At 38.1% G+C, this 19,994-nt stretch overlaps 1 protein-coding gene across 1 annotated transcript in view; it reads left to right on the top strand.

Moving 5' to 3' along the window:
- Positions 1 to 16,081: 16,081 nt before the first annotated feature.
- kirrel3a (kirre like nephrin family adhesion molecule 3a) overlaps positions 16,082 to 19,994 on the top strand; it is a 131,618-nt gene continuing 127,705 nt past the window's right edge. Inside the window, exon 1 of the mRNA XM_079862005.1 lies at positions 16,082 to 16,454. Within this exon, the coding sequence (XP_079718131.1) occupies positions 16,403 to 16,454 (52 nt within the window). The 5' untranslated portion in view covers positions 16,082 to 16,402. The remainder of the gene's footprint in view (positions 16,455 to 19,994) is intronic.

Genomic DNA, 19,994 nt, shown 5'->3' with positions numbered 1-19,994 from the left:
TTGCCAGCGCCGCCCCCCCCCCCCCCACTTTGCTATCGGGATGATTCGCCCTACTACGAGTTCGTTTACCATCAAAATGATTTCGGAGCTGTTATACTAAGGTACAAATCTTGCCTTTTAAGATGCCGTATCAAGGTGAAAATGGTCAACAGCTACGTTAATTTGTCTTTGAACGCAATAACTTGTATTTTTCCTCATAATTGCCACTTTATATCTCATAATGTGACTTCATTTCGGCATGAAATTGAAGTTGCGATAGTCTTTTATTCCCTATTGTGACTTATATCTGAGTGAAAGAGATCAAAAAAAATGTAGGGCGGGACTTGATTTTGCCCATCGTTAATTGATTGGATCGTTGGATTGTTGTGTGGTTTGCTGAGGTTTGCTTTGGTGGGGAAGGAGGGGAAGGTATTTTGATTAAAGATTCCTGAATTTAAAAAAAATAATGATGTGCACTGCATTTTTGTTGCGACGTTATATGTCACAATTGTGAGTTAATAACTTAGTGTGACTATTTCTTATTTTAAACTTTCTCACAATTTTCAAATACACTTTATTTTAAGTTGTCTGTGTTACAGTATAATTATGCATTTAAGTACTAAGTAAAATAATGTAGGCTATACTTACTATAGGGTTAGGATTAGGTTTGGCTTAGGGTTTGTTGTATGTAATTTTGCATAATTTACAGTTATTACTACAGTAACTACATGTAACGTGTAACAATGACACTGTAAAATAAAGTGTTACCCAATTTTCTTTCTTATTTTTTTCTCTCTGAGGTGGAAACAAGCTTTTATAGCCTACAAATAGTTTGCCTTGGGAATTTATAATCGATTTTAACAATAGCAGTTTTAGTAAAACCAAAAACTTTCCCGTTTTGTTCTAAAACGTGACTCACAGTTATATCTCAGATATGAATTTTGAAACAGCTGTGTTTTGTAACATAACTGTTAACTGAAGTAAGAACTACAAAGATTCGTCAAGCATGTAAACTCACTTATTTGTGGTAATTGTGGTTCTTGTGTTGCAACGTATGTTTTAAAGTGTTATGGTACTGGTCAGGAGGCATGAATAAATGGGTTTTAATCACATTATTCATGTTTAATTAATAGTATAAAATTAACATGTTAAATTGACAGACCTAGAAATATTCTACGCTAAATATCAAACAAAAGGACGCTGTTCATGAGGATTATAGAGATGTGAATCACGATTCTCTCTGTATGATGGATCCGGCCACACATATTCCGTCGGGATCTAAAATGAACCATAAAACCAGCTGATTATCATTCACGAGCACTTGGCACTGCAACCTCCTAAAACCTCTGCTTACATAAATTATGCTGTCGTTGTTTTACAGAAGTAAGCCTACGAGCTGTTTACATAATTGAATTCGTATGCAAACACAACTAACTGGAAAATATGAACTTCTTTGGCATTTTAAGTACTTTGACCTGAAAATATTTTTCAGTTTAAAACAACAGATAAACAGTTTTTTTCTGTGGCTTCTCTCTTCATGTAATCTTCCCGGAAGACCCGACTAAGAACTGAGCAAGTTGTTCATCGATTGCGAGGATTTCAGGTCCCATAAAGACAGGCTCTAGAGATCAAAATTTCTCCAACTGATGAACATTTGTTTGATATTGTTCCATGCGTACACAGTGGCAATTCAATACATATTTATGAATATCGAACTGATAAATAAATAAAGTGCAGAAAATGAGACGAGTAAAGTACATGAACCAATGGAGGATAAAGTTATATTCAAAATCTGTTAAATTATTCAATATAATGTCAGTCCACATCATTCTGAAATAGTTATATGCAATCCCTATCTGTCACCCTCTGTGGAAAGGTCTATGTTCTGGAGGAATGGGGTGGGTTAGGATGATAATTTAGACCAGTTTTGGCCACAGTAACTAAAACTAAAGCTATGAATAACTTGGGTATCTTAAAGCTTTTATCAGTGCTTTTTATGTTTTATGCATATTTTTAGGCAGATGTTCCATGTCACCTTCAATTGATGCATTTGCAATGTCAGATGGCACAGTAAGAACATTTATAGTCTTCTGCCAAGCAACCTAAACATGAGTCAAAGGTGTTTAATGATTTTTAGAAACACTTGCTGAAGCCTCATATTTCATATTCACTATCTTGTTACTTTTAGGCAGAATTGATATAGTGTGCATACAAAAACCCAGTTTCCCTGACTGCAATGAAACATTTTCTTTCTGCATACTTGAAAATTCAGCACTTGACACAGAAGGCCAAATAAGCTCCAAATAAAAATGAGTGAAATGAGTATGTTTGATTAGTTTCTATTCATAGAGTCACTTGATAATTGAGACTAAGAGTGACTGATGTCTAAAAATACCAATGAAAAAGCTGAGGTTAAGGTTCAGGCAGTGTTTTGTTGAGATGTTCAAAGGATGTCACATTAAACCATAAAACTCTTTGATTTTTAAAAGCCGAAACTGTTTATTCACCCTTCTGAAATGAAATTGGATACAACATACTCAAAAGTGGGAAGCAATCCAAAATACAACTTATTAAAGCCAACATAAAATAGAAACTGACCCTATTCATTTATTAAAACACATTCTGTCATGATTATGTTCAGTTGGTTGGACTTTCATGGACTTTGGAGTTTCTTTATCGTGTGTTTTGTGTTTCCTATGTTCTAGTTTTTCTGCCAGTTAACTGGGAGATTCATTTCATTATCACAGCTGATCATTATTGAGTTCGTTATCATTGAGTATTTAAGTTCCTCATTTCTTTTCTGTCTCTGTCTGGTGTTTGCACACTCTTTATTGAGTTGTTCGCTTTTGTTAATAAACCTTGTTACTATTTTGAAAGTCTTAACCTGCCTTCATCTTCATCATCTTTGGACTTAAAATGTGACACATTCCTGGTCTTATCAATATGATTCATGGCACATTTTTTTCCGAAGGCTAAAAATGCTTGTCTTTATAATCTTTCTTAAAAATGCTATGTTCCGAAACAACTTTCCTCTTTAGGATGACGTCACCAATCCCTTGTACTTTTTTAAATCAATTAAATTTAATTCACACTTATTTTTATAGCCCTTTTCACAATACATAGCCTATTGTTTCAAAGCAGCTTCACAGAAAATGCATGTATTATAATTTAGAGCGATCTGTTATCAGAGGTGACTGTGTCCAAGTTATGCATTTCAGAAATGCACATATAAATCACACAGTTAGCTAATAATGGATTAATTTAAACAATATATTAATTTAAGGCAGAAACAATGATTTTGATTGAATAATTTTTTTGACCCTTACTTCCAACCAAACATCTCCATTCCGTTCTATAAGGACACTTTTCACTATCCAATCAATTCCCATATGGATAAAATCATGTCCACTTGGAAATATGTCAAATTGTGAACATTTCATTTAGCCTTTAACTGTGAATGTTGGTGATGCATTTTAAGTACTGTTAATGATGAACAGTGATAAAGCGGTGAACATATATATATATATATGTATTTTTTGGAACTTACAATACTAAATAAGAAAGTCTGTGTCTACTTACTAGCTCACTATGTTGTGATAATGATGTTCAGAAATTCATTAGCTTGTAAGCCTACATTATGTTGCGAAAATTATGACACATTCACTGAGGATAAAACCATAACAAACGTAGTATGTCATGATGACATGGTTATTAAACTGAGATTTAGACACAGTCAGAGATGAACATAGTCACATACAGTCTGTCACAACAGACGTCTAATGCACCAGTTTCCACAGAATGACAGCAAGTAAATGAAGCAGAAAAAGAGATGAGTTTGTGTTTGATGGGAGCTCATTCATTTAAAGTAAAGTCAGATTGAGGGGACTTTTGGTACAAATGATGTCACTAAGACCCATATATGAAAGTATACCTTATCAAATTGTTGTTTTTGCTTCAAAATTATCTCAGTGTAGTTTTATAGATGCATAGAGTAAGGGATAATGTTGGCATTTGGGAAGGACCTGCCTATATATTATTCTATTTAAGTCATGGCTCGACTCAAATATTCAGCATGTTAATTTAATAAAACCATTTAAGAGAAGCAAATAGCTTAATCTAGGCTGTTAATTGAGCTTCAGATGACCATTAGCCCAGTCCAGAGGTTTTTAATTAACAGCAGTGTGGAAACGGGTATGTTAATGAAAAGAAAGACCGGTGGAAGGGAGTTAAAACAAGAGAAAGCATGCTTTTATCATCAGTTGTCTGATAGGACAGTCAGAGTTTTAAAAACACATAAAAAAGACATAGAAAGTGAACCAGTGAAATATAGAAAGAAAAGTAGCACAACTATAATGAGTTGACAAAGAACTGAGAGAAGATATAAGCTTTCAGCAGCGGTTTCTGCTAGTTTTATTGATACGTCCTGACAGGAGGTAGGTAGCACAGCCTACATTCTGTCAGTCAGACGATTTGATTTCAAAAAGGAAAGACGAATCCAGAGTGTTTGTGGGGAATACACAATGCCCCCGGGCAATGTTATATTTGTATACAATCGATAGCTAACACATGTTCTGTCATTTTGTTTAGTTACAGAATTTGCAGCTGACATTATAAAACCTGAAATGCAGTAAGAAAAAAAAGTGTTGTGCTTTATTGAACTCTGACAGCAATTTAAATAGTTGTAGACCATCTACAAAAGACTTGTAGAAGCTCTTTACTTTGTCTAAAGAGATTCTATACAAGCTGCTCCATCTTTCCATAGTTGGGTTACTTTTAACTAGTTTTTCTTCAGTAAGGGTTTTCTTATTGTTAACAAACCAGCAAGAATACAAGTGGGACAGATTAGTGCCTTAACTTTCCATGTTTTGTAGTAAGATTATTTTCAGTCCTACGTTTTGCAGTAATTAGTTTTTAGGGGTGGGAGAAAAAATCGATCCATCGATGCATCGCGATTCTCTCTCCAACGATTCTGGATCGATTCTGAGAATTTCAGAATCGATTCTGAGCTTAGTTTTTAACCAGATATGCGATGACGCTGAGTTTACTTTAGAAACACCCGTAATCTGTTTTCTTCCAATTCCTCACACACATACATAGGCTACACCAATCAAACTTTCCGTAAAATAATCTTTAATAAGTTCGGAAAGGTTGAAGCGAATTAGGACATTCACAGGCTTCATTGCACAGGATGCGCTGTGAGAGACGCGCGCTTTGTTTGATGTTACGTTACACTTGAAGCGTGCTGTCTCGCCTTTCGGTATTTTCCTTACAAATGCTCTACGAAGTCATCATTTATGTAGTTTGGAATGCAGTGGACTTGTATATTTAAAATATGAACCTCACTAACAGAAGGCTGCTTTCAATTTAAAATGCTGACGCGCGCTTTGTTTGTGTAGACTGCTCGCGCATGCGGCTGTGCGACTCCGTGTAAGTGGTTTAAATTAATATACTTGTGCAAAATTAACGTAAACACAGCCAGTTATGTCTTAAGGGATTAAACGGACAGGACAAACCACTTTACTACTTATATTTCAGAAGAGATCCGTGCGTGAATGCAGATCTCCCGCAGTCTATGATGTCATAGTAAAAAACAACAGTAAAGATGAAGGAAAATCACTCACAGTTCTTGAATGGAAAACGTTCAGATAATCTTAAATAGGCTACTGAAAGCACTATTTGTTTGTTTGTTATGTTTCTATGCTCCTCTTTATTGCTACTTACTTGTATGTTTTAAAGTTATATTAGTTTAAAATTCTAACTGTTTTAATTATTTTTTTTACATTTGTAAATGTCATTTACATACTGTGAATCGTTTTTTTTTTATCGAGAATCGTTTCTTGAATCGAAAATCGATTTTGAATCGAATCTTGAGCCTAAAAATCGATATGGAATCGAATCGTGACATTTTCTGAATCGTGCACCCCTATTAGTTTTTATTGAAGCCGAGTGAAAATGACCCTGATGTGCTCTATACCCGTTTGTGTATTTCTGAACATGTTCTTCTATTTATTTCTTTGCATGACTCTCTCTACATGCCATGATTTATTCTGCCACAATGATTTAATTAGAAAGATTATCTGACACAAACAAAAGGTAAATCCAATCTGAATTTTTTGTAGATTATTACATCACAAAAATGGTATTAACTTATTTTAAAGTGCAAATAAATCACTGTTCACGTGATCTTTTTTTTTTTTTTTTTTTTGCATGACTTTTGCCAACTACTTGACTTTTAATCTGTCACAATGGCAAACATGGTAAGAAATATCAAACATTAAAACATCAAAAACCTGTATTAACTTCAGCATAAATATTTGAATATGATTTGAGCCGTCATGATGATAAGCAGCGGTATCTTGAGCTGCAGTTATTGGTAACTTATTCATTTTACAGATGGAACGGTATGAAAATTACACAGTTTTACCCAAATAATCAAGGTTATCAATATTGCACGGTATTGTTAAAATGTGATATTACGCATGGAGCGTGGTGTTCGGATTCTGGCACTTAGGTCTAGTTCGGTTTCAGTTGAGTGTCAGGGTTTGAATATTTATGCTCCATGTTTTATCTGTTGTTTTGAGCGCATGGGTTGACTGTTTATTCACTCGCCGTGCACTCTTGTCTCCTGTTTTTTTGTAGAGTGCCTGGTTTATGTTTTCATTGGCTAGGCGTTCTTGTGTTGTCGTGTTCGTGCACGCAGTTCATGTTTATCATCATCGGCCACGTGCTTTCTTGTCTTGTTTTTAACTTGCTTTTGGGAAACACAGACCAGAACAACAATGGGAGACAGGCTGAATGAAAATGTTCAATGCTCTGACACTAGGTGGGGGCGGGGCTTATGAAAAAGAAATAGAGCTGTTTCCTTGGTACACAAAGCAGTGCTAAACAGAAGACCTAAACACTACTGTTTTAACTATTACATGGAGGTCTGATGAAAATGAACCAATGAACCAAGACCATCGTTCCCTTAAATAAATCCAGCATAAATATTTTTTTTCTAGAAAATCACTGCATTTCTGAACATGTTTATCACTCTTTCCAACTACATGCCATGGTTTGATCTGCCACAATGACGTGGTAAGATACGTTAAATGACACTAACAAAAGGTCAGTCCAGTCTGAATGTTTTGTATATAAATAATCACAAAAACTGTATTAACTTGTTTTAACCCTTAGGTCTAAGGTGTTTTTGGAGTCCTTGAGATGTTTTGACATGCCCTGACATTTGTGCTTTTTAAACATATTAATGGCAAAGGAGTCATTATGCTCTATTCAGCACTAAAACAGGGCTACCATAATATGTGAGCAACATGTATTTACATGTTTGTGTTTTTGAGAGAATAATGTTTATGCATGGTTATCTGACACACCCACCAAACAAGAGAAAACGTATCTCAAACCCTTGTTGCACACCGGTGCACGCTGTTACCAGGAAACATGACGTTCAACCCGGAAACCATAGCAAAACGTTGCGCACCGTTTTGAACTTGAACGTGCCCCAGGTGTTCCCGATTACCGCTCCTGGTGCCAAGCAACGGTGCAAGAGGACAGCTGCCAACCTGATAATTCATTTGATATAATTGAGTAAACCGCTATGGTGCCAGAATTGGCTTTTATCATTTTTATGTTTTATATTTTACTGGAGGACATGGTGAGGATGTTTCAGCCCCGGCGCTGCCGGATCATGTATTTTCGTCTTAGCCAAGGCCATGGCCAGCTAAATTAAACTGGTTTACTGCGTCCCAATTCAGAGGCTGTGTCCTGAACTGGCAGATTACACTTTAAACTGTTCAAGTATTGGGTGTTAACTTACGTAAATATTGTTATGATATATGAAAATAAAATAAAACTTATAGGCCTATATATATATATATATATATATATATATACAGGTCATAAAATTAGAATATCATCAAAAAGTTGATTTATTTCAAGAATTCAACTTAACAGGTGAAACTAATATATTATATAGACTCATTACATGCAAAGTAAGATATTTCAAGCCTTTATTTGTTATAATTTTGATGATTATGGCTTACAGCTTATGAAACCCACGAAATCAAAATCCCAGAAAATTAGAATATTACATGAAATCACACAGTAATTACACAGTGATACCATGGTCATTGAACCAGGTTTTGGTTCTTTTGGCAGTGTGGGCAGGTGCAAATCCTGCTGGAAAATGAAGGAAGCATGAAGTGCTCTGAAAATGTCCTGGTAGACGGCTGCGTTGACTCTGGATTTAATAAAGCACAGTGGACCAAAGTCCTCTTTTCTGATGAGAGCAAATTTTGCATCTCATTTGGAAACCAAGGTCCCAGAGTCTGGAGGAAGAATGGAGAGGCACACAATCCAAGATGCTTGAAGTCCAGTGTGAAGTTTCCACAGTCTGTGTTGGTTAAGGGAGCCATGTCATCGGCTGGTGTTGGTCCACTGTGCTGTCCACTCAACGCAGCCGTCTACCAGGACATTTGCAGAGCACTTCATGCTTCCTTCAGCAGACAAGCTTTATGGAGATGCTTCCTTCATTTTCCAGCAGGATTTGCACCTGCCCACACTGCCAAAATAACCAAAACCTGGTTCAATGACCATGGTATCACTGTGTAATTACTGTGTGATTTCATGTAATATTCAAATTTTCTGGGATTTTGATTTTGTGGGTTTCATAAGCTGTAAACCATAATCATCAAAATTATAACAAATAAAGGCTTGAAATATCTCACTTTGCATGTAATGAGTCTATATAATATATTAGTTTCACCTGTTAAGTTGAATTTTTGAAATAAATCAACTTTTTGATGATATTCTAATTTTATGACCAGCACCTGTATATATATATATATATAATTATTATTTTTTTCCAAAGGTTCAAATGTTCACTTATATCTTACCTTGATGCGATTTTGTAGGCTAGTGTATTCTTTTTATTATGTACACAAATGGACCATGGTGAACATACAGGTTTTCAACCCTGTTTGAATATAAAACCGAATATTGAATATTACTCCCGCTCGTCATCGGCAGCTGTCACAGTTGCCAGGCGACAATAATAATTCCTCCGTAGGCTAGACTGGTCCGAGCGCTTCAGATGCGCCCTTTCATATGGGACGCAGCTGTAGTTTTTCCCCAATGCGGTTTTAGTAGTTATTAAAATTACTTTTTTCAGAAATATACTCTTTCTGAAAAAAATCTCAGTGACATGGCAGCCGTCGATTGAGTCAGCCCTGCAAACCTGTTGGTAGACAACTTAGTGGATAGTGGAAATATGCACTCAAAGACTCTAGAGACCATCCCAGATGATTTCCCACCAGCAGGAGGCCTTACGAGGGTCTCTATTGTGGAGCCTATCCCGGTCCAGCAGCACCACCAGGGTCTCCCTGCTCAGCTCAATTAAAGTCTACATAATTTTTTCTTATTTTATGTACTGTAAATTTAAATGTTTGTTGATTTTGAGATGTTTAACGTATGTTGGAAATAGTTGGAAAAAGTACTTTCACGTAGCCAATAGAACAAATGATTTTCATTTAACAATTTTATAAAAAAAAAAAAAAAAAGGTATAGAAGAATTTGTTTCATGTAGAAATGTTGTCATTACAAAAATAAACAATGTCCAGAACAATTCATTCTCTTTTATTTACACATTTAAAGTTGCTTAAAAATAAATAATGTACAGAATTGATCTTTCCTTTTAAAAAAATAAGTTAAACAAGAATATATATATATATATATATATATAAATATATATTTTTCAATCATTCTCTCAAGAAGAGAAAACAGCCTGTCCATCCTCTCCCTACTCTCCTCGCCTCTGCCTCTCTCTGTAGTTGCATGTCTTCTCTATCTCGCCGCCTTTGTGCTGCTGCTGCTGGTGCTGGTGCTGCCCCTGGCTCCTCCTCACCCGTGGGCACCCACTGCTGAACTCGGCCCTGGTGTGTGTCTCATACTCCCTGTATGAGAGTTACGGTTACCCTCCCCAGCAGACCCATTTTCTCCAGAATTGCTCTAAAAAAGCAGAAAAGGCTACTTATGAAAAATATTAACACAGGGGTGCAATCTTAACATTACTGCATTGTTAACATTGCAAAATATGACACATCAGGACATGCATACAAAATACTAAAGAAATCATATTTCTGGATTCTCAAATTTGGTAAAAACCTTTGTAGACATAGCTTGCATGACAGCACTACAAAAACAAATAAAAGTGAAACTCCATTGCCTCATCTACTGCTTTTCTTATTGTTGTGGGCTTTATAGGGTGAGTGATATTTCTTATAATACACAAGTGAGACAGACTAGTGCAAATATTACAAATAGGTTGTTGTCTTGCCTCCATTTTTTCGCCCTGTAAAGAAATGGTCATTTTCAAGCATTTGAAGCCACGCAATGGTGACGAAGGAGTTAAGATGAAGTTAATAAGAAAGAAAAACTTGTGGCTTTTAACTTCATATAACTTACTGTGTTTACTCAGCTCTTACGGTGATTTTCTGAAGTAAAACTGATGCTTCATCTTTTGTGTGATGTACAATAAACTTTATTAAACTCATCAGTACATGTTTGATCATCATTCGGACCTGGTCCGAAACAGCAGACTTGTAGGCTATTAATAAATAATGGATACATACAAGCAGATGACAAATACATTATAATAACCGTAATTAAACTACTAAACTATACCTGTTCCATCTCTGTACAGCACTCTGACTCTGTAGGCATTATTGTCCGACTCGAAATGAACACCGTTACTGAGAGTTTCTGATATTATCATCATTCCGTGAGATGAAATTGTCCTGAGAGACTGAACGCGAGCTCATGAAGCTCCGCCACCTGGGTCGTCCAGCAGCAGCTTATTTGCATTTAAAGGGCACACACTAAAACAGCGCGTTTTTCTGAGCCCCAAAAAATGACAATTTAAACCAAGCGTGCCGCACAAGCCCTGAAAAGTGAAGCCAAAACGTCTCGATCACCCCCCGGTGGCTGGTCCTAGTATAGGTCATAAGCCCCGCCTCCCCGTGTTATTCAACGGGACGTGAGACCAACTAAACAATTAAATTACACTTCAAATATCTTTTTTCCAAAGGTGGTTTCTTTCATTTGCTGTCGTTTTTATCACGCTGATGTAAGTTCAAGTGTCTGTTTCAAAAATAAGTTGATTTTTAGTTAGTTACGTGATGCGGTGGTGTAACGTCATGATTGACAGCTGTGATTGACAGGTTCTCTGAGCGAAGTAGTCACTGAAGCACCAACGGACATTTTTTTCGGGATCTTCGGGGGACTGAGGAGATTTGTATTTACTTTATTTTAACAAGCCTCTTGTCGTACTGCAATAATTTTTTTAAAAAGTGTGCAGAATCCACTCTCCCTGAGTGCATTCTGCGAGAGTGAGGGCGGAGAGTTGATTTCGCTTATTGACTTATGGGGTAGGATAGGCCGCTAAGGATCCATTTATGTATCCTTCCTTTCACGGGGAAACGAAAGGTGCATTTGGCATCGCTTTTGAATCAGGGAAGCCTTTGTCGCGCCGCGATGACATAACCGGCCTTCGAATATGGCCTTCGAAGGATGCAGAATTGAATTGGGACAGCCTTCATCACGCCGCAGTGACGCAATCGGCCTTTAAATGCGACCTTCCAAGGATGCAGCTTTTGAATTGGGACGTCCTTCGTCGCGCCGCTGTGACACAATCGGCCTTCAAATACGGCCTTCGGAGGATGCAGCCTTCACATTGGGACACAGCTAATGGGTATATTTTTTTGGAAGTCCATCAAAGTGCATCCATCCATGATAAAAGTAGGCTACTCCTCACGGCTCTGGGGGTTAATAAAGGCCTTCTGAAGTGAAGCGATGCGTTCGTGTAAGAAAAACAACCATATTTAAAACTTTATCGACCAAAATAACTAGCAGACGGCCATACACATCATTTACGGCAAAAGACTAACCCTTGATGCACAACATAATGACGAACGCAGTTGCCCAGCCCTGTTTGTTTGAACCGCGAGAGGTGTCAAAGCTTATGCTACTCCTACATACTACGTCATACATCTTACAGTGTTACTCTTTTTAGGCCTTTATTAACCCCCGGAGACACGTGGAGCACTTTAATCATGGATGTGCTTTGATGGACTTCCAGAGAAATATACCCATTCACTCCCATTATACAGCTTTGAAGAGCTAGGACATTGTTTAATATAACTCTGATTGTATTCGTCTGAAAGAAGAATGTCATATACACCTATGATGGCTTCAGGGCGAGTAAATCATGGATTTAAATTTTTGGGTGAACTATCCCTTTAATGTTTTGTATATGAATACATCAAAAGTACTGTAATACTTGTTAAAATACAAAATTACTGCATTTATGAACTTGTTCTTCTCTTTTCCTTTTCTTTGCATTCATTTTTCTGTTAACACGCCATGGCTTCCCTTACGAAAAATAAGTATACTTTGTTAATTTTATGAAGTATACTTAAGTAATGTTCAAGTATATTTTTAAGTATACTTTATGTAGTAAGTATACTAATATCAATGTGTACTTGTTGTAAACTTGTAAGTGTACTATTTCAATACTGCTTGGGACTAAATTGGCCCACTTTTATTATTATTATTATTGCCTTTATTGTCATTGCATATAACAACGAAATTTCAGTTGCACTTCCCCTAGTGGTGACACATAAAAAAAACTAATACATACATTTTTTACAAAAACAAAACAAAAACACATAGTCGTTAAAGTGCAGTGCAATCCATATGGTCATGAGTTCAGGTGCTTTATAGCATTTGGATAAAAACTATTCAAAAGTCTAGAAGTGCGACCCTTGAAAGATCTGTAACGCCTTCCAGATGGCAACAGAGTGAAGAGGTTGTGACCTGGGTGGGAACAGTCCTGAATTATGTTTTTTGCCCGCTGCAGGTATCTGGTGTGATATGTCAGTGAGTGAGGGGAGCTGTATGTGAATTATGTTTTGTGCTGATTTCCTAACTCTGTCCAGCGCCTTTTTGTCAGCAGTGGTGCAGCTACTAAACCACACTAGAATGTCTTGTGAGATGATACTTTGGACAGAACTGTTGTAAAAGTATAAAAGCAACTTTTGGGAGAGGTTAATTTTGTTAAGTGACCTGAGAAAGTACAGCCGCTGCTGAGCCTTCTTCACAAGGGCTGTAGTGTTGGTTGCCCAGGTGATGTCCTGTGACATGTATGTCCCCAGGAATTTGAAGTCCTTAACCCTCTCCACAGTGTCTCCCTTGATGTAGACCGGGGCAAGGTCAGTCCTCTTCCTACGGAAGTCTATCACCACCTCTTTAGTCTTAGAGGTGTTGAGAGACAGGTTGTTAGTGGAGCACCAGATGGAGAGTTTTTGGATTTCATCCCTGTAGGCAGACTCATCCTTATTATGGATAAGTCCAACCACAGTGGTGTCATCCGCAAACTAAATAAAAGTATTGCTTTCATGAGCTGGGATACAGTCGTGAGTATATAAGATGTAGAGTAAGGGACTCAACACACAACCCTGGGGGGCCCCACACTGTAAAAAATCCAACTTACGTTTTGTATGACAAACTCAGTGTTTAAAGTTTATTCAACTATTTAACATGAGAAAAGTTGAGATAACTCAAACACGTAAGTTGAGAAAACTCAAAAATGTCCTGCAGCTGGTTGCCTTAAACTTTTAAGTTTTCTCAACTTTTTTTTTTTACACAGTGCAGTGCTGAGTGTGAGAACAGAGGAAAGTTGGGAGCCCAGACGAACTGACTGGGAACGGTTTGTGAGGAAGTCATGGATCCATCTGCAGATGTTTGTGCTGATGCCCAGTCCGAGTAGCTTGGACACCAGTCTTCCAGGGATGATGCAATTGAATGCAGAGCTAAAATCCACAAACAACAGTCTTGCATAGGTGCCAGGATGTTCAAGGTGGGTCAGCACACAGTGCAGGGCTGTGTTGATGGCATCCGCGGTTGACCTGTTTGCTTTATAGGCTAACTGGTGCTGGTCCAGTGTGGAGGGGAGGGAAGCTTTTATGTGATTTAGCAGCAGTCTTTCAAAACACTTCATAACAGTGGAAGTGAGGGCCACTGGTCTATAGTCATTAAAGCTACTCACAGCTGACTTTTTCGGGATCGGCACAATAATGGCAGATTTGAAGCACTTGGGGATGGAACAGGTAGACAGAGAGGTAGACAGAGAGATGTTGAAGATGGAAGTGAATACCTCAGCCCGCTGGTCGGCACAGTCCCTCAACACTCTCCCAGGGATCCCGGCGGGCCCGGCAGCCTTCCTGGGGTTCACGTCAAGAAAAGCCCTCCTGACCTCGTCAGGGCATCTGTGGGCAGGAGTGTTATTGGTGTGGCCGATGATGACTCAGTCCTGGTCCTATTCACCTCAAAGCGCGCAAAGAAATAGTTGAGCTCCTCGGCCAAATTGCTGCTGGTATTTGGGCTTGGGTCTTTTGAACCCTTAATGTTTGTGAGGTGTTGGATTCCTTGCCAAACGCGCCGGGGATCCCCCTCATTAAAGTGCCCCTCGATCTTCCTCCTGTAGGCCGCTTTTGCTTCCTTGATGCCTGTCTTTAATTTGGATCTGGTGGTGCTGTATAATGTGCTGTATAATTTTAGTATATAAAAGTATACGTTTAAGTGTACTATAAGTGTGTGAGCAATCTTCTATCACTTGTTTCAGCTACTTCTTCTCCTGTGTTTTGATCCAGAGATTCTGTACTAGAAGATGTGTCATAGCACCCCCTACCGTATAACAGTGAAAACATGGATAGCTGGAAAATTCAGTCAATGGTGGGGAAAAGTAGAATTAGAATAAATTCCTATACACTACCAGTGGACTAGCCTACACAAAAATTCAGATACGCAGAGTTAGAAACATATCTCTTTTATATCAATATTCTAATCAATATTTTCAAACAATGTAAGTTTCATAAAACTGCAAATGAAATACTATGTAAAAAAAAAAAAATTTAATAGGCTACTCGATCGAAAGAGTTAACACAACTACAAGCCAAGTATACTTTGAATACTTAATTATACATTTAAGTATATTTCGATCAAAAGATTGAGTACAAGTCAGGCCAAATATACTTGGACTTTTCTCTCAGTATAAGTCAAGTAGCCTACACTTAAGTGTAATATTTCTGAGAAGTACATAAATTATATTTTTGAGAAGTATATAAAATGTAGACTGAAAGTATACTTTCTTATTTTTTGTTTAAAAGAAGTATACTAATAGAACACTTAATAACATTAATAGAAATATAACACTAATAGACTAATAGAACACTTAATAAACTTATTATTCGTAAGGGTTGAACTGTCACAATGGTAAATATGGTAAGAAAGATCATGTACTGTAACAACATGAAAAAAAAACATGATTAACTTTTAACATTTTTAATGGAAAATCATTGTATTTTTGAACATGTTCTTCACAGTTTTTTTCCTTCCATCTGCATGCTACGGTCTGGGTCATCACAATGGTAAATGTGGTAGGAAACATGTAACAGCAATAACAGGCAAGTAATGTAACAATCTGAATGTTTTGTAGTATATGGATAGTTACACGAAAAAACTGTATTGTGTTAAAGTGCAGCATAAATCTTTTATTCTGGAAATCACTGTAATTTGGGGTACTTAAAGTTATTTTTCACCCAACTCTATTTTGAAGTTAGGTTTTCCGTCCTTTTTACAACTCAGCACGTCAGCAGATCTCACGAGGACAATTTAAAATCATAACGGTCGTGAAGGAATATCTCTGTTTGGTTAGTTCAAATTATTTTGCAGTTAGTAGGTTTGTTTTAATACTATGTTTTAATGTCTAGTCCCTGAACACTCCATAGCTCTGTGGTAAGAAAGTCATTGAAACCCAAATTGGCCCAAAACGAAAAAAATTTCAGTTTGGCGCGGCGTTTTGACGACGTTGTTCTAAAACCATCCAGCTCTCTTTTCCCAACCTGAGAATAGCGATAATTTAATTCGTTAATTCATATTGTGTGCTGCTTGCTTGTGTCAGACTCTCTGGTAAAGGAGCTTGGAGGAGGAGACGGGGGAAGGAGGAGCAAAGCCGTTCAGTGCTCTCTTCTCTACGGCTGCCTCATCCGCCACTGAGTGATGGAGAGAGTGAGAGAGTTGGAGCTAACTGGGAGTGAGCCGGGCACTGATGTGCTCTGAGCGGCAGAGTGAGAGAACGCACATCGGGGTTGAGACACAGCGACCGAGAACAGTGTCTATAGGCTGCATTTAACACTTACATCAGTTCAATACAAAAGAAAGAGCGTAGAAAGAAGCAGGAAAGATCCTCCACAAAGAGTAGACCGACCTTTTGTTAGAAATCAGCGCTCCTAACTTTGAAGGACTGCAGTGAGCGCGCATCATTGCCTCAGTAACCATCACATTACTGAAGACATCCTCATCGACTCCAGCGATGCGCTCCTGGATGCTTCTGCTGGTGCTGATCTCCGGGCTGCTCGGGCTCGGTAAGTGAACGGAGTTTTTTTTTACAGATAATCTACGCATCATATTCACCTGTCAGCTACTTTATACGCAGCGAAAAGTGCGCTGCCTACATAATTACTGGATTTCGTTCTTGTAAAATCTTCTAATGATTTGAAATTCGACCTGTCTTGTAGGATTTCTGAGGAATTTGTTTGTGGTGGTTAGCAGTTCCCGTCTCTTGTTTTAGGTTTGTACTGACCATGTTTGCGCGCATCGGTTGTGTTACGAATATGGCAATCGTTTTTCTTATCGGTGTAGTCTTCACTTTGCAGCTTTTTTCAGATTTCGTGTGTAGCGATCATTATAACTTGCTTTAGAAATGAATATGATCAGTACCCCTGCCTTAAATTACCAGTGTGCGAAGTTTGGGGGGACCTCCCTAATTGAGAGTTGCACCCTTCCAAAGGGAGTCAGAACAAAAAGTCGGGGTCTTAAAAGAACATAAACTTTCTGCGAAGATACGTTTTCACACGATTTATAAATTTGGTTAGTTTACTAGCCTGAGCTCATATTTTCACATGGCGATATTATGTTCGTGAACAAAAATGGCTTTTGGATGAGCAGCTCACCATAGACTGCCGGATCGTTTTTACTGATAAAATAATAGTGATGTAATTATTATCAAAATAACTTTTCTTAAAAACTGTAACTTAATTGTTTAACTTTTAAGTCAAAATTCAGATTTTGACCCCTCCCCAAAATTAACTGTATATTTCGCACACTGCACATTTTCAATTGTCAAATATTTTGCACCTAAAAATACAAGAGATAGTGTATGTGTAGAGTGTTTTTGTTGAGGTTATAGCATCTTTTGTTAACTATTTGTCCATCTTCCTTGGTGTTTTAAACTTTTGAAGTAGATAACAGCAGAGATCACAGCCTAAAACTCGTTTTCATTTAAAGTGCGGTGACTTCTGCACCCTTCAACCCTCATCTGAGATTCTGTGTTATTTGATTGTGTGAGCTTGAAATAACCCGAAGAAGAATCCCTGAACGCTCACATTTAAAGTCCAACATGGGCCAAACTCCCCATTTGAATCTGAAACCAGCAATAAAGCCTCCGGTATGGCTCCCACATGCACACTTGAGCGAATGAACATCAAATCTCAAGAGGCTTTTGGGTTTATTACTGCTTTTTATGAGTCTGTGTGCCGAGATGTTAAGCCTCGCAGGGCTGTTTCTTTTTTTTTTTCTTTCTTTCTTTTTTTACCTCCCTCGTGTGAGTCTTGAGAGGGAGTGCTTTGCCATCACTCTGAATTTTTTTATGACCTGAGAGGAAACACTGACAGGCTTTCTGCTGCAGAGTTGTGTTTACGCCATATGCACACGGTGTTGCACTTCAATGGCGCAGAACTTTGAGTTTACACACTGATGATATACTGCAGGCCCCCTCCTGCTCTTATCCTTGCTTCAAGTTTGTGTTCCCTTATAGCAGCTCAGCTGCAAACAGAAACGTTTCATGAACAGTTTACAAAAACTATACATAAAATTAATGATCACCTTCTTCCAACCAGCTATGCGAGAGATTAATCTGAGTAACAGTTATTTATACTTTCCGTCAGAAAAACTGTTCAGTTGGCGAGCCGAGATGCTATCAGGTGAGCCTTGTGTTTGTACCAGTCCCCGGGGACGCTTTGTTAACCATGGCCAACTCTTGTGTTACAAATGAACTCCGGGTTTATTTAGCATCTCTTGACAGTTGAATCGTGGTGCTGTGGCTTGGGAAACAGAAGGAGAAGAAAAGTCGATGCGATCTGACACCCTTCATCTGATCCCTTTATCTGCTCTGCAGCCCCGCTGCCTCCCCGGCAGTGAGGGGGAGCAGCAGATCCTTCCCCCGCAGCGATGGGGACAATCTCATTCATGCTTGGCCCAGACACTACTTATAGCTCTCACCGAACAAGGAGCAGCCAAAGACCGTGTGAAAGGGACCCTCGGGCGGACCCACTCAAAGAGACTCGAGAGAGGTCAGCGAAACAAGTGCATCCCTTAAAATTTTTGTTTTGTTTTACTTTCGCTCTGTCACACGTTTTAATAGTCGTGGCATGTTGAACTGAGCAAATATTGAATTTCCCAGATCCCGCCCACCGCACTCCACAACTTCCTGATTGCTGCAGAAGGCATCATGTTTCCTCTTTAAGTGTCATAAACACCATCAGCATTGTCAGCAGTGGCTTGCAGCCATGGGGGCAGTGTAGCGCTGCATGGTTTTGTGCAGCCCACATGCTGTTATACAAGATGCTGTCAACGCTCGCTAACAATTATATTGTAATCAGAGCTTGTCTTTCATAAAACATGGACTGTGGGGGCATCTCGGCTGTTGTTTGACAAGCCACCTTGGCCTTTTATCTGTAAGCGGCTTGGGTTGTGTTATGCAGGCTACATTTTTACAGCTGTGGCACTTCGATAATGCTGGAAACTGAGCGCCTTTGTTTAGTCAGTGCTCTTTTTCCTTTGGTTAAACTAGTTTATGGACATACCTGACTTAACACTAGGATTTGTTTTATACTGGCCTGACCGTCAGGTCATTGGTTCAGGTTTTCTGCAAAAAAAGGTTTTCATAGTTTTTGACCTGTGTAACCTTGTTTTCTAATAAATAAGATTGTTACGAAATCAAAATTGTAGATATTACAGAAATTTCACAAATCATTAATAAATAGAATAAATAAACAAATGATAAGCAACAGCACATATAAATACAATAGAACAATGATACAATAGAACAATGAAATAAATTTTCCAGGCAAGTGTTAAGGTAAGAAACAAGATATCATATGTAAAACAACATGCATAGTCTTCACTAGTAAAGTGATTCAGCCAAGAGAGTGAGTTGTTTTCTCTTTTTCTTTGTTGTGTGATTAACATTAAAAACAAAGACAGCAGCAAGTATATTAGACTGCTGTCATGACATCTGATTTTATCCCAGGTTTATCTCGACATAAGTGCGTGTTTATTTATTCATTGAACCGTAATAAGAAGCAAAAGAGAACTCACTCACTAAGAGGTGGCTTTGTGTGCACAGAAAACCGTCTCAGAGTGCGCGAGTGCCAAATTGAGTTATTTTTCATGCCTTCTTGTGCATAAATGATTTAAAATTATTTGATTTTTTACACTGGTAAGATTTAAAAGCAATAAGCAAAGTATAAATTTGCATGAGTACGCAGCACTGGACCGTTTTGGCCAGTGTTGATCCTATCAACTGTCCTGAGCGGCTTTCACACTGATTCCAGGCCAGGCAGTCCTTATTTTTGAGCCTTGAACATAGAAGGAATGATAAGATCATCTCTGTGGGCCTTGTATTTATTCTGCTCATATTGAAGGTTCTGAAAAGTATCATGGTGTTCGTTTGTGCTTTCCAGGACAGCTTGTTCAGGCATTACAGATGCAGGGCTGCAGTAGGCTATATTTTTTCCTGTTTGTAGAAGCTTAAATTTTCTCCCACCTGTTTCTTTTATTTTACACATCTCTGAACCCTCCATTGCCTCAAATCCGCATTTAAGCTTCATCCGGCAATGTGGTAT

Source organism: Squalius cephalus (genome assembly GCF_949319135.1).
Source record: "Squalius cephalus genome assembly, chromosome: 24".
NCBI classification, from domain to species: Eukaryota; Metazoa; Chordata; class Actinopteri; order Cypriniformes; family Leuciscidae; genus Squalius; species Squalius cephalus.
Note: the sequence above shows the minus strand (reverse complement) of the source record. Positions and strands in the feature narration are given on the sequence as shown.